At 42.0% G+C, this 21,677-nt stretch overlaps 2 protein-coding genes across 6 annotated transcripts in view; both read right to left on the bottom strand.

The window, feature by feature from the left end:
* Positions 1-42: 42 nt before the first annotated feature.
* LOC137594995 (uncharacterized) lies at positions 43-7,143 on the bottom strand. Its single transcript, XM_068314740.1, has 3 exons — positions 6,842-7,143; positions 5,019-5,260; positions 43-4,404 (listed from the first exon to the last, which is right to left on the bottom strand). The coding sequence occupies exons 1-3, from the start codon at positions 6,858-6,860 to the stop codon at positions 2,929-2,931; spliced, it is 1,737 nt and encodes a 578-aa protein (XP_068170841.1). The 5' UTR covers positions 6,861-7,143; the 3' UTR covers positions 43-2,928.
* A 790-nt stretch (positions 7,144-7,933) lies between these two features.
* Positions 7,934-21,677, bottom strand: part of dlgap4b (discs, large (Drosophila) homolog-associated protein 4b) — a 97,416-nt gene continuing 83,672 nt past the window's right edge. For 4 of the 5 annotated variants that reach the window (XM_068315639.1, XM_068315641.1, XM_068315640.1 and 1 more), the window contains 6 exons: positions 18,697-19,136; positions 18,391-18,479; positions 16,732-17,219; positions 13,889-13,980; positions 12,446-12,616; positions 7,934-11,611 (listed from right to left, as the gene is read on the bottom strand). In XM_068315639.1, coding sequence (XP_068171740.1) covers positions 11,372-11,611; positions 12,446-12,616; positions 13,889-13,980; positions 16,732-17,219; positions 18,391-18,479; positions 18,697-19,136 — 1,520 coding nt within the window. In that variant the 3' untranslated portion in view covers positions 7,934-11,371. Of the gene's footprint in view, positions 11,612-12,408; positions 12,617-13,888; positions 13,981-16,731; positions 17,220-18,390; positions 18,480-18,696; positions 19,137-21,677 lie in introns of all 5 variants that reach the window. The other variant, XM_068315642.1, reaches the window with a different exon arrangement.

Raw genomic sequence — 21,677 nt, 5'->3', positions numbered from 1 at the left:
AATTTCCAAGTCAAAATTACCTGGAAAAAGTTTTTTTGCATAATGTTTAGTGGCGAATAATCCAAAATCCCTATTTGCTCTATCAAAACTGTTTGACATTGACCAAACAAGCCAATAAATTCCAATACTCACATGATCAATTATTAATATTTATAAATCCTGTGTTCCAGCATTACCAATAAAACTTTCCAGTTATTGAGAAAGTCTGAGAACATCCATTTTCTATTCTGATAATTATTGTTGGCAAAAAAAATAAACACAAGATACATTTGTGAAAAACTTTATTTCTTTGAAATGTTGATACAAAACACATTTTTTAAGGCATATATTGCACAGACTATTGAGTTTTCATAAAAAAAGGGAAAACATCCCCCAGTCTTCAATTTAAGGCACAGCAGCCAGTCGTACTGCCAACAGTCAGTGATGATTGACATGAATATGAACAACATTTTTTGAAATTTATGTGGGAAACAGTTGACATGAGGTTCATTTCAATCCAAATGAAAAAAACAAAAGACAAAAGACAAAATTTAAACAATATATACAAGCATTATAACAAAGCCATTTTGTGTAAAGAATAAAAAGAAAAATCAAAATCCAATTCTCAATATGCCCATCTAATTTCAAGCCAGCCATTTCCAGTATGCAACTGATCAGGTGTTGTCAAGTGGCATGATGTAGTAGGAATAAAAATCTACTTAATACTTAGTGATCTACACATGACCTAAGCCTGACATGACCTGTACAAATTGAGGTATAAATGCACACCATTCTAATAGAACCTGTAACAGGATCCTCCAAATAGAAACACAAGCCGTTTCACTTCTAATATGAGGGGCGTGAGACACTGCAGTCTGACGTAACAACAGACTCCAATCTTTTTTACTCATGAATATTTAATGCTTTGACAACAAAACAGCCCAATACAATGACACAAAAATATTAAAATAAAAAATTTGAAGACTCACCTCACAATTTTATCACATTTTTCAGAGTTTCTCAACCAACGCTAGTTACTGGCATTCAGCCATAAATCTGATGCTATGGCAGTTTCATGGAAACTAAAGCTTTATGATTTATTGTGTGGTGTTAGTATGAGATCGCAGTTAGGAAATTCTAAATTTATGGATGCTGCAGAATGCTGCTCTGAACAGTTGGGGAAATTTTACATCATCATTAAACTCTCTAAAAGATGGCACAACATTCACGTTTTGCCTCACAACAGATCAAGTCACCAGGTCTCCCAGCAAGTCTAAGGTTTCTCTCCAGGAGCAGTGAGCTCGATTTGTCACCGAGCGGCATCCCTCCCCTCTCAAATTGATTTCTGCTTAAAATCCAGTGTGACTTTTCTCTTTTTATCCTATATGCACAGCCCAATAATGATGCCTTGGGAAAAACTGTACGCCACCATTCGGCTGTGCACATGAATCGAAAAGCTGCCTTCAGGGAAGTTAAAAACTGGAAAAATCAAAGAAAAAACCCCCGACCTAACAAACAAAAAAGTATGGACTGGCTGAGATGACAGTTCACAAAGGGAATGAATCAATTTGCTATGGAGAGAGCCAGTGAGGTGAGTCAGTCGCTGCAATACAATCAATGTAATAAGAGTAAACAATAGACTAAAAGAAGAAAAAAAACACAAATATATAAAAATCACAAAGAACCACTGTCATTACTGTACATAAACCAAAAAAACAAAACAAATTCCTTCCTTTTATGTACTGAATGACAGGAAGCTCTGCCAATGATATCAATGTCTTTGTACATTCATTAAAGTCTGGTGCTGCTACTGAAGAGGCAAGCTGCTGGTGCACAAAACAGCACCTGGCATATTTATTTGTACAATTACAGGATATCCTCCACAAACTGTCACATGGACAGAGGTTTAATAAAGTCTTCAAAAGCTTGGTACCATACATCGACTCTGCACTGAGGAATGTCGACTTTGAGGAATGGCATGAGACGTGTGGCTACCAGCAGGCCCCTCCATACCAGAATACATCAAATATATATATATTTAAAAAAAGGAGTAAGAAACGGCAAACGGTGTAACGATCCATCAATGACCAACAATCTGACGTGATCAGCAGTCAAAACATCGACCCATGTCACATTAGCTTTAGTTTGAAATCCCTGTGTCATGTCTGGGAAAGCACCAGGAAGATCACGACAAGCATCCAAGAAAATAAAACGACATGGTAGCAATGTTATAAACAATGACTATTTACATTCCTCACGGTGGGTTGAGTGATGGATTTGGAATCTGAGACAAACTGTCAAGAAGAAGAAATGCAAATGATGCACGGAGTTTAAACACTGAAGAAACATGAAGAGGCTGCCTTAGCTTCACACGCTGAAGTCAGACGACCTCAGCTCGTCGCTTTGGCTCAGCCGCATATAGCTGCTCTATTTCAACAATGCTAGACTGGGGAAAAAGTGCATGCAGGCTAAAATTCAACAGTGATGTTTTGTCTAGAAATGCAGAAAAATAAAACTGGGGGGGAGGATGAATAAGGGAAAGAGTAGATTATGTCAGATCTGAAACCACAAGTCTGCTGGGTCAGTTAATACAAAGCAAAAATGTTACAAGACACAAATGGCGACGAAAAAAAAAAAAAAAAGAGACTTTATATTACCATATTTTTTTTAAATCTTTTTAAACAATCTTTTCACTGGGAAGTGTCCATAAATTCAATTCTAATTCCTGCCTTTTAAAAACAGGTTAAAAGCCTTTGTTCTTTTCAAAATATAAATTCCACTTCAATCGCAACCTTGGAATGAATCAAAATTTGTGGCAGACTTTTAAGACTGGGGTATGATGGGAGTAAATATAAAGATACATTCTTTTTACAGAAAGTTGTCCAGCCAAAGGGATTCTCTTCCTTCTGATTCATGCTTTTTTTCCTCCAAAAAAGGTGCTCTCAGCTCCTAGTTAACAGTTTCACTAACGGTGTGCAGGCTGTGCTGTGTGCCCCACACGGCGGTGATGGGAGTCTTGCCTACTTGGAGAGAACTTGGCTGCCTGGCGTCAGCATGGACCACGCTCCAAATGCTGGGCACCACTGCTGGATTTATCTGTGTGCTACTAATACTGCTTATGGTGGTGCTGGTACTGATTGCAGGGGAGGAGGGCTGAGGGGAGGTAGAGGCGTGGGAAGCCGGGCCCCCAGGAGCCAGAGCTACTGCCAAAGAGGAGGGCACTGGAGCTGGGGCGTGAAGGGGAGCGGGAACGGGGGATGGAGATGCTGTTGCAGGTGAAACGGACGACGGACAACAAACTTTGACGGTGTTGAAAGCAGACTGGTGGAACGGTATGAAAAGGGAGACGCCCCTGGTGGGGGTAAAAGACGTCACGGCTGAAGCTGGAGAAGCCGGGACGAGTTCGACGCTACGGGATGAACCCTGGCTCGGGGGATTGATGGAGGTGGAGCTGGTGGCCGGGTGGAGGAACGGCGATGGCACTGAGACTGATCCTGGTGCTGTAAGTGCGACGGAAAGTGGGACTCGAAATGTGGATGAGGCTGGAGCTGATGATGAAGAAGGGGTGACGTCTGGAGCAGCAACTGGTTTCTGAGAATTTGGCTTTCCTAAAAATGAGGCAGACATTGGCAATAAGGCTGGCAGATGGGTGGGGAGGGATTGAGGCTGGTCTGACCAGGAAGCACTGGCGTCGTCTTTCTCCAGGGGGTTCAAGGTGCCGTTTTGGAGAGGAGGAGATAGCTTTGGGACTGCTGAGTTCACTAAGGACAAAGGTGCCTTTACTGGCGTGACAGTGGGAACAGTCATAGCCTTCTCCATCAGACTCTGGGCTCTGGAAGGATCCAGAACGTGTTGGCCATCCTCTGGAGGCGGCGTGGCCCCCATGAAGGAACTTTCCTGTGCCACCATGTTTTCAGCCTGCACCACCTCCGTGGATCTGCTCTCATTCTCTCTTTCTGCTGCCCTCTGCGTGGCTACATCGACCAGGAGCTGAAAGTCTCTGAAATCATGGTGGTGTAGACTGCGAGGTGGGGTTGCAGGAGGAGTCGGGGTGCCCTTGTTGGGGATAGCTGCCTTATTTGAGCTGGCGACGCGAGCCTTAACTTCCTTCAGCAGACCCTGTGTGTCCACGTCCATCAGAGCCTGGACGGACCCCTCCTTACCGGGGTAGCCGGCGCACGTCAGGATAACTGTGGCGGTGGTCCCGAGGACATCCAGCGTGGGGCTGGAACGGATGACGGACGGCCGCGCTTTGGAAGTGCTGCTTTCTGCGGAGCTGGATCCGCTGCTGCTGCTGGTTGAACACTGGCTTTCAACTTTGCCACCAACTTTGCGAGAGATGGTGAATTTGGAGGGATCTTCACCATCCTTGCGAAGCCATTCAGGCAGAAGGCGGCGACGTGCGTTGATGAACCAGTTACATATCTGAGGGGAAAAAAAATAGATATTTGATTATGAATTGAAACATATATGGGTGTCTTCTTATAAAAAAAGAAAAAGCATAAACTTAAAAAGGCCTGTTGTCTTAATAACCAGCTCCTCTACATCAGTTTATAAGGCCTGTCTCACCCCCTCTAGTGGTAGAATCCCCCACACAGGGACCCTGACAGACAGATGAGAGGCCTTGGACAGCTGGCAATAATGAAGGCCTCACATCAAATATGCTGCGCCGCAGAAAGGCCAGCCAAGAGCATTCCAGTGAGGTGACAACATAACAAGGAACTCACGCTCAAGCTGATCTGTAATGTAACGTTCTCTAGCAATTGTGGGTGCATGTGATGAGACGGAAAGAGGAATTTACCCCCCACCCCTCCCCTTAAAAGTGAAATGAATCGTCACGCTCGGCGGTAAAGTGCGATGACATCATCTGATCACTGTTTTGCCTTCAACATCCATGACTGGTGTCCACTGAAAATCACTGCTTGCGTTATGCAAAGTGTTAAAAATGACCGCACTGCTGTGAAAACATGCTTAAAGTTGAATTCACCCTGATCCACCAGACAGCATCCACACAAGCAAACCGACCCCCGGCTCCTTACCTGCAACACGGAGAGGTTGGTCTGCTCTGACAGAATGAGTTTCTCCTGCTCTGACGGGTAGGCATTGAAGCGATGCTCGTACAGCCAGCTCCGCAGAATCTGCACCGCCTCCTTGGGAAGGTTGCCACGACGACGGCGCTTCCCACTGGGCTCTTTTCCTGACAGGTCGAGTGGGGAGCTATCATCACTGTCCGAGACAGCTGAGGACTGCTGCGGCTTGGGGTGATGCTCATGTTCCAGTGCTGAGGAAGAGGAGGCCGCACGTCAGTTCAGCCTTCATCTGCATCACCTGTGTGTGTGTGTGTGTGTGTGTGTCTATGTGTGAGTGTCTATGTGTGAGTGTGTGCATGTGTGAGTGTGTGCATGTGTGAGTGTGTGTAACATAGTAACCAATTACTTTCAATCATACAGTTATAATTAATTTAAATTTAAATAAAAAACAAACAAAAGTTAATTCACTCAAGCCAAATCTAATTTGACACCTAACTGTAAAAAGGTGACCACCCCCTGGTTGAAAACCGGGGGTGGTCAGAAGCTGCGGGGGGGGGGGGGGGTTACCATGTGTAAACATTGGCTTTGTGATTTGAACTTTGTTGCGGGGTTCGGCCTGTGGCCCGCCACTGAACGGGATCTAGCCTCAAAATGGAGCATGCCTGGTCCCAGGGGTGGGCCACAAAATGCAGTAAATGTCTTTCTCTGGGGTTGGCTGAAACCTGACCCCCAGGGGCAGCGCCTGCCTTCACAAAGAAGATTGTGTGCATATCAACATCATAGTAGCGACTGACCCGGGGAGCTATTGACAATGTAAATGAGGCAGTTTTCACCTAGCGTGGCCGGAGTGGCTGAAAATTACTCATTCCTTTTTTTTTTTTTAAAAAAAAAAAAAGGGGGAAAAAAAGGGAGGCAAACCCAAATTGTGGGTGTAGGAAAGACATGCAAATGCAAATTAAGTGGAATTTCACCCGTTTCTGCAGGTGAGATATCATGATGATGATCTAATTAGGAAGAAAATCGGTTCTTGCAAATTGCGCATAGAAAGATAAAAGAAAAAAAAGAGTCTGTATGCATGTCAACAACTGGATGTTTAGTCTTGGAATTCCACGCAACTGTTTTCCATTCATTCTCCTGACAAGCAGCCCGTGATTTAATCAGCGTCTGACAGAAACGAGGCTGTCCCGCAACTGCTGAGAAAAAAACACATCCAAAGTCGAACAGGTCGAGAAATCTCCCCTTCATTAACAAGTGACTACAAGTCCATGACGCGGGAAGCTCATTGTTTGCGTTTACACTTCTTTAAAAAAAAAAAAGCAAGAAAAAAAAAAAAAAGCAAGCAGCCAAATGGTCCTTCGAGGAAAGTTTGAACGCTCAACCGTGAAGAAAAACTTAAAAACGCCGAGGGAGGAATTTGAATGTGTGCGTAACGCCAGTCCACCAACACGTGAAAACATCCACCAGCAAGAGTCGCTCATCAAGCCCGTTTACGTCAAACTCCCAACGATTTAAAAATAAAAAGAATTAAAAAAAATTAAAAAGGAAATGTGACATTTGGAACATAAACAGGAGCCACCCGTCAAATTAGCCATCTAGCTCGCACAAAGGAGAGGCGAGCACAGCCTCCCGCATGTCACTCCGCCAGATGGACACCATGCCTGCCTCCAGAGATAACTAGCTGGCTAACTGTCCCTCCAAATTCAAACACACACTAGATTTACTCAAACAAAACAACAACAACAACAACAAAGAAAAGCACGCAGACCACTCAAAACCAACAAGCAAGCTGGCAGAAGCGGTGCCAGGCTGCGTGAGAAAGAAACGCGTCTCACCTCGTTTGGATGCTTTCATTCTTTGTTGATGGCTCGCTTGAAAACACGCAGCTGTCCAAGTTGCTTGCAGTACAAAGCGTGCCCGAACGATGGTTGACACTTCTACCAAGCTGCTGGTTTTCCGTCTCCGACTTTAGCTTGCTCTCATGCGGGGCTGATGCGGCAAGATGAAAACAGCCAGCTTCTCGTCCCGCTCCTCGCTTTGCGCCAGGATAAATGTTTTGTGTTGCTGTCTCCCGTCCTTTTTACCTGCACGAGCAGCCGAGCTCTTTGCCAATCTTGACAGGCGCATCAAAACTAGTCCCGCCCCATCATCTGCGTTTAGCCAATCAGACGTCTCGACAACGCCTCCTGGGTCTTCATTAGCCAATCACGAGGCCTGGGTGGACAGGAGAACGGATTTGGTGTCACTGTGACTGACGGGAGAGCAGTTTCATTCAAAATATATGTCATTGAAACGGTGTTGTTTAGTCGATACGATCGAGCCCACATGTTTCAATCGATACGAGCCATATCAAATAAATCAGTGCAATTCTGTTGTTCAACCTGTTTCATCTATTTTATCCCCGTCTGAGGGAGACAGGTCTAGCCTGGAAAGGATTTACGTAATGTAGAGCAAGATGTTCTCGTTACATAAAACATAAATGTAGGAAGCGTGGCCTTAATTACCAGGATTATTAAAGTCAATAAAGTTCTTTTAGCTTATGAAGTTTGGAAGAATTAATGATGTAACGTTTAGATATTATTTCGCCTGTGGGTTTTAAATCTGTTGCAGCTGTGAGGAGATGTTTTCCTGTTCAGATAAGCAGGAACTAAGATTTAATTGTTTACCTTTAGGAAACTACAGGAAACTTTGATTTAATTTAAATCATGTTCCCATTCTGTCACCTTTTCCGAAAAAAGAAAGACTAAAACAGTCTTGATGTTACAAATCAGGTATAAATTTAAGTTTGGAAAAAGATAAGAATGTCAAAGAAAAAAAATCAATCCAGAATTTTAAACATACTACACTAAGTCAATCAGAATAATAATAATAATAATAATAATCAGAATCCAGTCTTGATAAAGTTTTTGAGAAAGTATTTTGTGCATTTTATTGAATGTTACATCTCTCTATCATATAGCAGAACACATCTGAAGTAGTATCAGTAGATCTACAGCATCGTAAAGGATGGTGATTTCCAGTTTGATGTTATCCTTATTTACACAGGATGACTTAAGCACAGGGTGGGGAAATGCAAGCTTAGTAGTTACATCAAATATCAAAAAAATCCTTTACTCAGTATTGCACATATACTTCAAATGTTACCAGACTGAGCACAGTGTGACAATAATCTAGGTAATTCCCATTTGATGGAAAACATTGCCTCCAATGATACAATTCTTGCATTAGAAGCTCCAACAGATGTAGACACACAGCCTGTATAGTACTAAATAATGTGCTTGCTTCATAAATATAGTTATTCTAGTATTTTACAGACACTTTTTGCTATATCATATCTCTTGTGTTAAGAGCCGAGGGTCTGCCCCTCACCCCTGATTTACGCCTAGCTACAGTATGTGGAACAAAGCAGAGATGCTAATGAGCTGGTCTTTCACAGGCAGCCCTTTGGGTTGGTGTCAGACTGGATTCACTGGTGTCTCAGCTGAGCCATACACTGTCTTCCTGGGATAGACTAGTTTCTCTTTGTGTCTTGTAGCCTTTCCTGATTTAACTTGATGATGCATCATAAATTAACATGAGCTTAAATCAAATGAAAAAAACCCCCCAAAAACTATAGGTACATCAGGCATCACAGGAGATAGTCTGCATTTATGGAGAGAATCAGCTTTCAAGTTAAAGAAAAGCTTCACAAAAACAGGCTGTTGCATAAGCAAATGCTGATGGTGTGATAGAAAATCCATTATCACTCTCAAATCAATGGCTTTACAGAAACCAAACCCCCACAGAGCAGTTAGGTCCGCAGCAAGCCCTACCCAGGAAACAGGCCGAGGATGGTCCCACTGATATCTGTGTGTATTGAGGACAAGTCTTGTGCAAATTGTGTGACTTTTCTTTTCTCTTCTGGTATTTTATCAATCTTTTGTAGGCTGGTGACACCTTTCACTTTGGGATGGTTTTCATCATAAAGCAGTTTGTTCTCAGTTCAGTCTTTCCATCACTCAGCAAATTATGTTTGACGTGCATTAATTTCAGACTCAGATCATTTTGTGAAAGCAGAGGTGGCAACAAAGTTTTGGGTCTGAAGCAGTAAAAAAAAGAAGGGAAAACTAGTTTTTGTCATGACTTGCTGGAAATAAATTTAAATCAATTCTAAATCCAGCAGCCGTGATTACATGTAAAGTAATTGCCTGGGCAGCCATTATCCATGACACAGAGATGAAAAGGATGAGAGTCAGACTGACACTGAATCGCTCGTTTCAGAGAAACAACTTGTCAGACAGACAACTTTCCATTGGCAATCAGAAATCTAATCATGCAAAAGACAGAGTTCAAGTCACACAAAAGACCCGGTGCCAACAATGCTTTGCACCCGAATGCAGGGGATAACAGCCATCAGGGATCAGGCTATTGACACCCTGGGCTATTTTCCTTGCTGAGAGCCATCCACAAACAAAGGCCAGCCATTAAGAGAGAGCTCTTGCCAAGGTGAGAAAAGAATGGCAGTCGTTGGGATTTTTCCAAGTCAAAGCCCCAGCCTATAGTTCTGGGTCACAGTGGGTGAGGAAAAGGCATTTCAGCAGCCGGTGGAATATTGCTGCAATAGTTTAACATGTGTAATTAAAGAGGAGAAGTTGGATTTTGTTTGCCTATCATTTGGAAGAAACCACATGAGTGGAAGACAGGCAAAACTATGGTTGATGTAAAGCTTGTCAAGATCGATTGCAGTTGGATGTGTGTAGAGATAAATCCTACAAAATTAAATTAAAAAAACAACAGAATGTGTCCCTTTTAACAGGAAAGCAAGACAGTGTTAAAAGTGGCTTAAAGTGATAATGTAAATGCATTTCCAGAGTGTCGACAGATCCTACATTGTACTTTGCAACAGATTAAACTGCGAAACCTCCTAGGGGCTTGAAAAGAAGGTATTCAAATTTAAGTTTCTAGGTTACAAATGCAAAGAAATCACAGAGTATGGGTGGTGTGACAGGCAGGTATCGCTCAACACTGGCCATGCGCATGCCAAACCTGTAAGACAAAGAGTGCCGTCGCTACGGTCCACTCCATCAGCAGTCCGTGTCAAACTCCCTGCTGCTAGTGAGATAAAATTTGAAAGTGACTTATCTTTGGCTTTGCAAGTGACATTTTTAAAAAAAAGATAAAAAGTGAATCACTAATGTATACATTGCTTTAATTAGATGCTCTCTTTGAATAAAAAAATGCAGGTATTTTAGGTGATGTTCAATGAAAAGAAATAATGATGACAACAAGGAGTGATTTTGTGGGTGGAGGCAAAAAGATTTTTGAAAACAGTAAAAGAAGCAGATTCATTGGAGATGCATGGATTGAATGCAAAATGTAGTTCATAAAGCACTTAAAGAAGCAACAGAGAGATGGAACAAAAGTGATTTAAATATACACATATCTACAGCTGCAGCATGAAGATAAAAATGTTTATGGGACAGTGAAAAGTAACCAAAAGTGAGTTGATGTCACTACAAATAAAAATCCAGTGCCTCCTGTTTGGTCATCAACATTGGCATGTGCTTTCATTTAAAACTTTATTCTCACCAGTGTTAATCTTTGACACGAGAACATTTTGTAACACACACAAACAAGAATTAATTGCTAGGAATCATATAAATACCTAAACTTCATATTAGACTTTAAATTCCATCATACTAAAAAATATTTGTCGTAAACAGATCTAAACAGACTTTTGTAGAAAAAGGGTGGAAAAAGTAAATGAAAAAATACAAGGAAGACATACATAGGTGTGAGTTTGTGGTGTGTGTGTGTCTGGATAAAGCGTGTCTGTCAGATGGCCGTAAGGCAGTGTTGTGGAAAGCTACAGGGTGGCTGAAGATCTGGGATGAGCAGGACGATGGCAGACAGAAGAGTTGATCAGAGAATAAACCCACCACCACTGAATTAAGAGATCTATTAGCCAATACAGTTTTAATTTTAAACAGTCCTCCTATAGATTCTCGAGGATATAACTGTCATAGTATTAATAATAATAATACCCTTATGAACAAAGAATATCAAGAGTAGTAACAAGAAACGATGAACTGAGGATTCTTCTGTTTTCATTCTGTCAAGACAATAAAGTTTCATCTTCCATTTCCTTTTTTGTTCAGTGTGTTGATGCCACCAGGACCAGCCTAAAACAATAAGAGTGAGTCAAAAGTACCCAAATCCATTCCCACCCCAATCTCTTGGAATTTGACCTCTTGTGGCCCAACCTCCATCGGTGTTTACCCAGCGAGGCTCATTAGTATTGCAGAACATTACTTCTTCCAGGTGTTCCAACGACACTTGTCAGTGCTCTGAATCATTCACATATCCTTTTCTATCACCGTCTCTCCTCAGAGCCGCGTCTGGGCCTCAGGGACGTAGATTTCGATGCTGTCTGCGCTCTCAGTGGCGGAGTTCTGGCGAAAAGAGGCAGCCTTTTTAGCAGCCAGAAGACGCTTGCGAGCCTCTTGCCTCTGTTTCTCTGCCGAAGCCGTCGAAGGGGTGGACGAGGAGTCGGCACTCTTCTCGCGGCCCAGCAATGGCCGTCCCTTACCAGGCTTCTTTGAGGCTGGTGGGGTTGTCTTCTCCTCCTTTTGTGTTAGAAGAGGTAAAACATGACAGACGGGGGGTGAGGGGTGGTGGTGGTAGTGAACCAGCATGTGGAAAAGAGGAGAAAACACAAGTGAGAGAATATAATGTGGAAAGTTTCATTGAGAGGCTCTCATTGTTTATACATGTTTAGCAGACAAGACTTTGACAGAGACATCATGCGAGTGCTGAGCACTTCATCTAAGGATTAAAATAACATTTAGTGGTTTCACGTTATCAACAGACAAAAAAAAGACAACAGGTACAAACACTAAGGAAATTATCTGGCCATTATATACAATTTTCAAAGACGATTTTCAAAGAGATGGTAACATGAATTAATGAGTGGTGGATCAACTTAAAAAACAGCACCCACAAGAATCACAAGACACACAATCACTGTGTTTAAATTGCAAAGCAACAACATCACAACAATTGCAGACAATCCACAAAAACACTGTATACACATAAACATCTAAAGACGGAGCTAACACATCTTTGCAGTGCTCAACTGCAACACAAACACACACACATATACTGTACACACACATTAGTGAGCGACTGCATGCTCAAAGCAGGGCTTTACGTTTAACAACACAACACACACAGCCCTGTTTGCCATGACGTTCTACATGCATGCCTAAAGGGATCCCTCTTTCTACTTTTTACTGCACAGGGAGGTCCTTCTGGATTCTATCCCACAGTGGGATGGAGAGAGTTGAAACAAGGGGTAAAAAAGAGTGGGAGAAATGGTGGTGGTGGTGGGAGGAGAGAGGCCGGCTTTCGGCGGCTTTCCTACCCCAGCCAGGGCACTGGGCAGCAGGGGTGGGAAGTACCTTCCGCTCAGGGGGCGACCGGGCAGCCGCAGACGCTACGGGCTGCCAGTCATTTGACTTGAGATGGTAGAGCTCGTCAAACTTTAGACTGATATCTTCGATGGAGAGCTGTAGCAGGTCCCAGAAACCAGCTAGGTCCTGGGCAGTGGGCCGCAGGTTGGCGTTCACATTCTGACCAAAAAAGGAAAAAAAGATGGATGAAAATGAATTAATCAATGACAAGGAGAGGGGATGTGGTCGCTGTAGTGTAAATTGTAACCACAGGCCCTACATGTCCTGACAAATCCTGTTTTACTAGAACTTTTGGTTTTGATGGAACAGAAACAAAATACTTGGAATCCATGGAAGTTCTTCAGCTGCAGATGAAATCGCCAACATGAATGTTTTGTAAATATAATCAACCAATACATATATATGTACTCATCTTTATGTAATGAGATCCTAAGAGGGTCTTCCTTCTCAAGTATAATTTCATCTGGATACACATATGATGAGAAAATCAAAGCAGTAGATGGGTTTTTGTGCCTCACAGTCAGCACTGCAATTTCTAAACTGAACACTAGAGGGATCCACGCTACATCTCAAGTCTTCATTTGAGCTGAACGACACACCGGACATTCAGGATCAACATAGTGGTATCTAATCCAAAAAGATGTCAAGAGATTCCTGACTTGTTTCACTCTGTCTGTTTGTACCCTCTTCAAAACAGCTGCATTCAAAGGAGTGATGACCAGACATTTGACGGAAAACAAATAAAGTTGGGATTAAGCTAAATGTAGAACAAAACCTGCTAATGGTTATACCTCTAACTTTGTCAATATACAATGTAAAGATATTCTGGAAAGTGATGCACTATATATTATACAAAGTGCTTAAACAATATGCTTATTTTCTACAAAAACAGTGGAGGAGCTTTGACGTTGGTAGAAAAAAGACCTAACCAGGAGGACAGAATAATTTGCCATTTGGTTTCCTTGGTAACTAATAACCAATATTGGACAATATCTATTACTTTAGTTCTTGTACTCGTCAGAAGTGCTCTTCTGGTTGTTAGCAAACTTAATTTACCAGCCACATTAATTTTTCCCGTATTTGTGAAATGAAGCCACTAATCCCCCAACAGGCGATTGTGGTAAAATAAACGCTGTGGTGTTTTGCTTTTATAGTTGGCGACAACTTCTATGACGTCACTCTAGGTAAAATGTGTCACATGAGAGGGATGGCTTATTGGCTTTATATAAGCTACTTGTGTTTTGCCTGTGGGCCAACATGTATTATTTTCTGCTGTGTGATCAAAGCTGTTACCAGATGAGTCCCACTTGTTTTATGTGGAAAAATAGAACATCAGGTTCGTTTCAGTCTAAAAACCAAGACTGTGTACTGGAGTCTCAGTTTCATGCTCATGCTGTACAGTTAAGTGTTGCACAAAGACTTTATACACACCAAGTTCTGTTCACACAATCCCCGGAATTGCTGGAACTTCTGAGATATTAGGAGCTGGGCACTTCCGACTGCACTGCGAACCTTGCCCAGCACTGGAAAGAGAAACATCCACAAACATGACAGCAAACATGAATTTATGAAATATTCTATTGTGGTTTATCTCAGGAACATCCTGTTTTTGAAGGTGTGATACACCAACCCTACCTCCTATGGTGTTTTCACCAGGAGGCTAAAGGAAACCAGCCTTCCCGTTATTTTCAGACACAGTTGTTATTTTAAGAAAAACAAGATTTTACAGTTGAGTCAATTCTTCTGTACTGATTCTAAATATTATGTTACATTGCACCACTGCTGTAGAATATCTGTGTCTACATCTGTGTCTGCATGGAGTTTGGAAGTCACAGGTTTGATACCCCCAAATACTCTGATGTGAATTTACACATGCATCCTGACTGAGCATTCTTGATTTCACAGCTGATAACTCTGTAGGTGAGTAAACATTTAGGTCTGGCTTTACATGAACGCATGATCCAAGCAACTCCACTGCACGGCATGAAAAGGACTACACAGCAGTGGACTAAAGGATCCTCTTTAAAAGGCATATAAGCCTGTATAGATACTCCAGCTGCCAGTCAGTCAGTCTGGTGGTGTCTAAAAACTAGGACAAACATCTGAACTGACTGGGACTCCATCTGATCACTGGATTGCAAAGTTATAACATGTGATTATGGTGGGGTGAGACCCCATCCTGGAGATTTAAGGCCCACTGCTTCACTGTAAAAGGCCTCTCACAACACACAACACACAACACACACACACACACACACACAACACACAACACACACACAAAATCTTACCCTGATCCAGTGCTTCTCATATATTAAGTCCTGAGCGGCCAAAGTGTTGGTTTTTCTGTTTTGTGTACAGTGTGTATTTGTTCGTGTGCTCACTGCTGATTTTAAACATAATCTAATCTGGAGATTTAATCAGCACCAGAGTAGATTTGTCTAATTCTGGGGATTACAGACGTGCTTGTGTGTGGTAACCCCAGCTATTACCGCCTCATTCCCTCCGTGCTGCACACGTCCGATGGAGCGGCTGCAGGCCCTGAGGCAGAAGCCTTTAACTGTTATAGAGTTCTCCATCAGACAGACATCTGGAACAGGAGCAGGATGCAGGGTTCATTCAGGAGGCCTGAACATGTCTGACTGTATATTTGGCTTCGCTGTGTTATTTCTGGGCCAAATGGCTCAGGAGGTGGATATCAGCGCTGTACCAAGCACAATGAATGACATTTACATTCATATTCAGAACAGACATTCCAATATGTGCAACTTCTTTTTTTTAAATTTGTTGACGTACTCACTGAGTTTAAACACCAGTGCAAAGATAATTGGTATTACACTTCTGGACAAATAAAACAATGATTTTATTGACAATTGTTGACTGTGATCACTCATATCAATATAATCTAAAAAAAATTAAGAAATTGTCTTTACTTAATATTTCCTTCACATTAGAAACAGATCACATGTGTTTAAATGTGTCAGTAAAAAAAACTAACCAAACTCAGCACGGGAGACGTTTCTTTTCCTGCCAAGCAAAAGTAAATGCCTACTTCAAGACTATCCCCCTTCACTTTCCCACATGTTGGGAAACAAACAGGAATTGATTGGTGTTCAAAAGCAGCGGCTTCTGTTTACTAACCAACTGGAACCTGGATTACAGTATGTTTAATGTGACGCTGTATTATTCACTCTTTTCGTCCTGCTCTGTTCCATTTGCCGCCACTCTAACTGTATTTTTAAAAAGTACGTACAGGTTCCTTAATGCCCAGCAGGTAATGACTGCCTCTAGCCTGTGAAGTCTGTGCTGGTCAGTACCATAAAAATGATCACTGGCAGTGATTTGCCATTTGCTCTTTTACTCAAACATATTCTGCCTGTCTAAAAATAGCTTTGCTCTAACAATATTATTAGCCAGAACAGACTTAATTCTTCATGTGAATCATGGACTTTTCGTCTTCCTTATGCTTCCTGTAGGAACCATGGTGGAGAGTCGCTTGTTTTCTTACTCTCCCCTCCCCCGCAGACCTGTCCTTCTGTCCCTTCTAACCCCCCCCCCCCCAACCTTGTCTAGGCACATCTGCTGAAAAAAAAATTGTTATATGGTACTCGTATTTTATAATTGCAATAAAGGATTTCTGGTTCAGGTTTCAAAAAAGAACTTAACATGACAAGAGAAGAGCATGTGGGTCTGACTTCCTGCCATTGTGGAGGTATATGTCCTACTGAAGGTAATTCCAGTTCTATGTCATTTTGACTGCTTTAGCACGGGAAATTGCAAACTTGCAAACTGACCAAATTAGCTTGTTCCCACTGTCTTGGCTGTTGGAGCACCCTGGTTACCTCAGGTCACCAAGTTTCCAGTTCAAGACCCATGTCTGGAAAAAAAATTTGGATTGTGAACTGCTACTGGGAGGCGCCAGTTCACCTCCTGAGCACTGCTGAGGTGCCCTTGAACAAGGCACCCCCCCCTTTATAAGCTGCTCATTGGGGCACCGAGAGGTCGCTGCCTGCCGTTCTACCTTCCCATCACCTGCATGCCTACAGGCCCTGTGTGTGTGTGTGTGTGTGTGTGTGTGTGTGTGTGTGTGTGTGTGTGTGTCTGTCTGTCTGTCTGTGTGTGTGTCTGTCTGTGTGTGTGTGTGTGTTACGGGCCTGTACCCACATATAAACGTATATATATATATATATATATATATACGCATGGTGTAGAGAGGAAAAATTTCCCCTACGGGGGACAATACATTTCATTAAAATTAAATGAATAAAAAACCTTACCCTCTTCTGAGAGCTGGTTGTCTTTGGTCTCCTGCTCCATCTGCTGACACCAGCCTTCCATTCGTCCCGTCTCAGCCTGCAGCAGCTTTAGGAACCAGTGTCCGTCTCTCCGACACAGAGTTCCCCCTCCTCCGCTCTGAGGAACACCGCTGGTACTCCCATTCCCGCTCTCCAGCCAAGGAACTGGAGGTGGCAAACACGAAGGGTCCAGTGCTGGGTCCAGGCTTTCTGAGAAGGAGGAAGAGCTACTTCGTGTGGTGGAGCGTTTGAGGATCTGCCTGGTGGGTGGAGGTGAAGAGAGGTCGCCAGTAGTGGCTTTGTTGTCCAGAGAGTCTTGTCCAGGAGGGGAGCTCATGGATTGGCTGGCACTACTGACCATCACTTTCTTCTCAGAGCTTTTGACATTACTGATATGTGAGAGGAAAGGGGTGCCCTGAGTATCGAAATCTGTTTCTTGTTTTGAGGCCATGCTACTCGAGCCACTGAGCCTGAAACAAATGGGGTGAGACTCACGGTTACAGATGGACCTTTTAGTAGAACTAGGGTTTTCATTATGCCAACTTTTTGCACCTCTGTCCGCTGAGAAAACCAGCAGACAAATAATACAATAAATTATTCAAGACTGATGTCTCCATTACTGGAACAAACATGCAATGCTTTGTTTCAAAACGGAGTCACTGCTACTGGTCAATAGGGATAATAATACATGGGATCGATTAGAAACTGGACTGTATATATGATAATAGAGTACTCAGACTGGCATCACTTGATCTCACTGAGTGGAGCGCTTCTCGTTTTCATACAGCAAAAGTGTTCTGATTCAAGATCATTTCTTCATATTGCAGAAACAAAGCATAACAAGTTGTGCTTTAGTTAGTAACAGCGAGAAGAAAAACGTAAAATATGACACAACTGCTGTTTGGAACATTCATCAAACAGTGGAATTGGCAGCAGGCTTCATCTACAAAAGTTTTCAAGTAGGCAGGGATGGGGTTTATATAAAACACATAACTGTATATAAAATATTATTATAAGCAGACTCAGAAATATTAAATGAAGCTACTGCCACCCACACAGTTCATCTGCAAATAATAATATTCCATTCTTATTGATGTAAGACACATCTTTGAGATCAGGGTTGCAGGAGTGCTAGACTTAAGAGTCTTAAGTGAGATCAGAAGAGAAAAATGGTTAAGAGTTAGCCTAAGACTGAAAGAAGCAAGGGGAGAAGCATTAAGCTGTTGAAGCAATGCAAAGACAGTTTGTGGGCTATCACCAAGCATGAATGTGTGTACAGTACATAAAGAAAAATGTAGGGAAAACAAAGCACAGTATAAATAAAGAGGAAATGTTGAAGCACTTACAAACTGTCCACAGATACAACATTCAAAATAGTAAATGCACAAAGCGCAGGAAAAAAGCTATAGGAGGAAGGTATGAGGATGTCTAAGAACTTCCTGGTATTGAATCACAAGCACAGAATTCAAACTATGCAGCTCGAACCAAGAAAAGGTTCACAGTAAACCAAGACAAGATTTAAAAAGGAAATGCTCAACACCAACAACACAACACACCACTGTAAAAGGAAAGAGTCAGAGCAGTGTATGTGGCTATAATATAAATTTCTCACGTTGTTACAAGGACAGGAACAGGACTTACTGCCACCCGTCCTCCACCTGTACTCCAATTGACTGAAATTTGGCCAATGGGGGGGTCTCTTCTAGTGGAACTTCCTGAATACAGTCAACCTTCGAGCAAATGAGAATTGAGTGAAAAAACATTCATAAAATTTGTACAAAATTTAAAACAGTACAATAAATTATTTGAAAGCAGGATCAAGAACACAAAGAAAATCCAATTTTCTCTTTGGGTGTTTTATTAAGAGTCATAATCATGGTTACCTGGATCTGCAAATTACATGACTGCTTGGAAGGACTTCTAACCCGTATTGGGCCTGATTCCTACCTGTATGCCGATGGAGGACAGCTTCCTCCTGGGTACTGGGGCCACCAAGGGTTCCTCAGCTGCTAGATTCCCTTTACTTAGTCCTGATTTCAGAGATTCTTGCTGAAAGGTGGAGTCGCTTGTCTCAGTGAAAGCATTGGAGGTGGTGGGGGCGATTGGCTCTCTTGGGGTGGCGATGGGAGTGGGGATGATGTGTGGAGGGCGTGGTATTCCCCTGGCCAAGCTGTTAGCGCGGGTACTGTCAAGACTGTCGGAGGAGTTGCTATGAGCGTGGCTTGACTGGCTGTTGACCTCTGACCTCCGGTCCTGCTGGTCCAGGTAGTTGTCCTGGGCTGACTCTGTGCTGCTCTGTACCGTCACAGAGATGTAGGGTTTTGATGTCGTACGAGGTGGCACTGGTGGAGGGGCAGACCTCTTACAGGTAGTGATGCATGTAGAGACTGAAGGAGACAAGTGATGAAGAGGATAACAAGAATAACTACCTCATCATGAATGTCAAATAGTCAAATTAACTTCTGTCTCTTTCGGTTTTATTGTACGTTGTGACGATTTTGATGGAATGTAACAAATAGGTATTAATAACATTAAATGCACATGTATGACTACCATGAACAATTTCTACCATGAATAATTTAATAAATAAATAAATAAATAAATAAATAAATTCGCATGAGTGGAACCAACCATTTTCCAAATCGCCCAACCTAAAGGACTGCTAGAAGATATGGCATAATATAGATCAAAATGTAAAAGACAACTATCTAGTGTGAAGTCGCACAACTGGCCCATCTCAGTACGGAGATTATTCTGTGGTACATGAGCTGCTGAAGTCTCAGAGAACCTCCACATTTGCTCTGAGCTCTTTGTCCAAAAACAAGTACTGTTAGTCTCTCACCTTTTCTAAGGTGTATCAAACAATAGATGTGTTGTTTTGTGACTGGTTTTACAGACAGACCGAAAGAAGATGAACACAAACTTGTCAAAACTTCTCAATATGGCAGGATACCGCTAAATTAATTATTTGTCATTGCACAACAGGTGTTGATTTATAAATATCTTACAAGGTTTGAAATATAATCACAGTGTGAATGCAGGTGAATCACTTAATTCCATGGCTGCTGGGGCATTTCTTATTAAAGCGCAGAAAACAATGCAGACACGATGGGAGCTAGAAGTAAAAATTTCCCTGTTAGAAGTCAATCTAGTTCACCTTGCAGTTTCTCCCTTCCTGCCTTAAATATAATTCAAAAGTCAAAGTTATAAATGAACACTAGTCAACATAACCCAAATGAAATTAACCGTCTGCTTGCATGTGATGCTTTTAATAAATACAACTTGGGAAGGGTAATGAATAAGGTATACTGATTTATCAATTAAACATGTTTACAAACTTAAAAAAAAAAAAGGAGCATACAGACGTATGTACAGAAAACCTGTGAATATCATATCTCAATTCATGACTGTCACTCATATAGAGGCATAAATACAACAGAAAGCTGATGGACTCTGCATGAACAAAGTCTGTACTGCTGCTACCGCTGACATGTTTGCTTACAGACATAATTTCATGATGTTAAATATTAAAGTTAATACCTTCAGAGCCCAATATCAGCGCCAACTACTTTTCCACTGAATGAAACGGTAGCAGAAAGCTTTTAAAAAGATTGCTGGTAATACATCACTATTAGACGATGGTTATTAATTTAATTCAATGGCTCTCCAATAAATTTATCTGGTGTGTCTTAGAATATTATTAGCATACAGAACCATGATCTGTACATGGCGCTGTACTATATATGCAAATGTATGCATCTACTGGTCTTTTCATAGACTGAGGACATGAGGAGGGTTAGCTCAGTGAGTCTAACGTAGGAGCTGTTACTCCAAGAGTAGACTTTTAGAGTGTAGACATGACTCATAATCACCAGAATTGAGCTATTTGCACGAGTTTAAAACCCATAAATACAGAGATTGTTATAAACAGAATTTCCTGGGGTGACAACTGAAAGGAGTGAATATAAGGTGAGAGACACTATAAATTTGTGAAACAAGCACAACTTGCTTCCTCCTGTTGTTTCTGCCATGGAGAAAGTTGAAAGAGCTTGCAGTGATCGTGTGACCTGCTTAGAAGTCTCTTAAACAAAAGGGTTATTGTTCACCGCAATGCATTTCTTAGCTTCAACTTTAATATATCGCACGTATCCTTGTTAGAATGAACTCATGAGCTATTATCAAACTTCTATCAGCCATTCCTGAGCATTGCATCATCATCCTCAGCTAATGCACTACAACAGCTTCAAATGCATTCCTTGTCCTTTCAGAGAGCCTTCAAATGTAACCAGGAAGTGTGCTTTTATGGGTTTCCTCTCCTGTTGTTTAAACAGCATGGTTTTATTTGTAGTCTGTTCAACCAACAGACCATCCAGTCCAATCTAGTGGTGCTTAGACAAATCTTGACAGAGCTTAGAATAGTGTGAACTCTCTCTAGATCATTCTGCCTGATTAAAACTTAAACAAGAAAAACAGGCTCATAGAGGAATGAATGAACGAGTGAAGGCTTCAATACACCTGTCACGTTGCAGTCCCACTGTTCCCATCTACAGTATATATGTCAAGACTGAGGATATACGTAGCAACTGATACGGACCTTTTTCACATGGCCTAAAAACCATCACAAGAAGCTCAATATCAGCAAAGCTGGTGCATAGACAACTACAATGCTTCAAATTTCCCCTCAAGGCATCCCTGAGATATTGCATACAGACCAATGAAGGGGCAACTGGACACCATAATACCTCCAACCACTACTGTCGCAAGGTACATGAACAACACAATCAACAATAGATTCAGTCCCAATAGTCCCCTGTCCTGGCACTTATGAATGTAGTGCTAGTTGTAATAGTAGAAGTAGTAGTAAAGCTGATTGTAACGGTAGTCTGATATTGATCAGGGTCAATTTTTTTTTACCTTTTCATTCTTAT

The sequence above is a fragment of the Antennarius striatus genome, chromosome 5 (genome assembly GCF_040054535.1).
Source record: "Antennarius striatus isolate MH-2024 chromosome 5, ASM4005453v1, whole genome shotgun sequence".
NCBI classification, from domain to species: domain Eukaryota; kingdom Metazoa; phylum Chordata; class Actinopteri; order Lophiiformes; family Antennariidae; genus Antennarius; species Antennarius striatus.
Note: the sequence above shows the minus strand (reverse complement) of the source record. Positions and strands in the feature narration are given on the sequence as shown.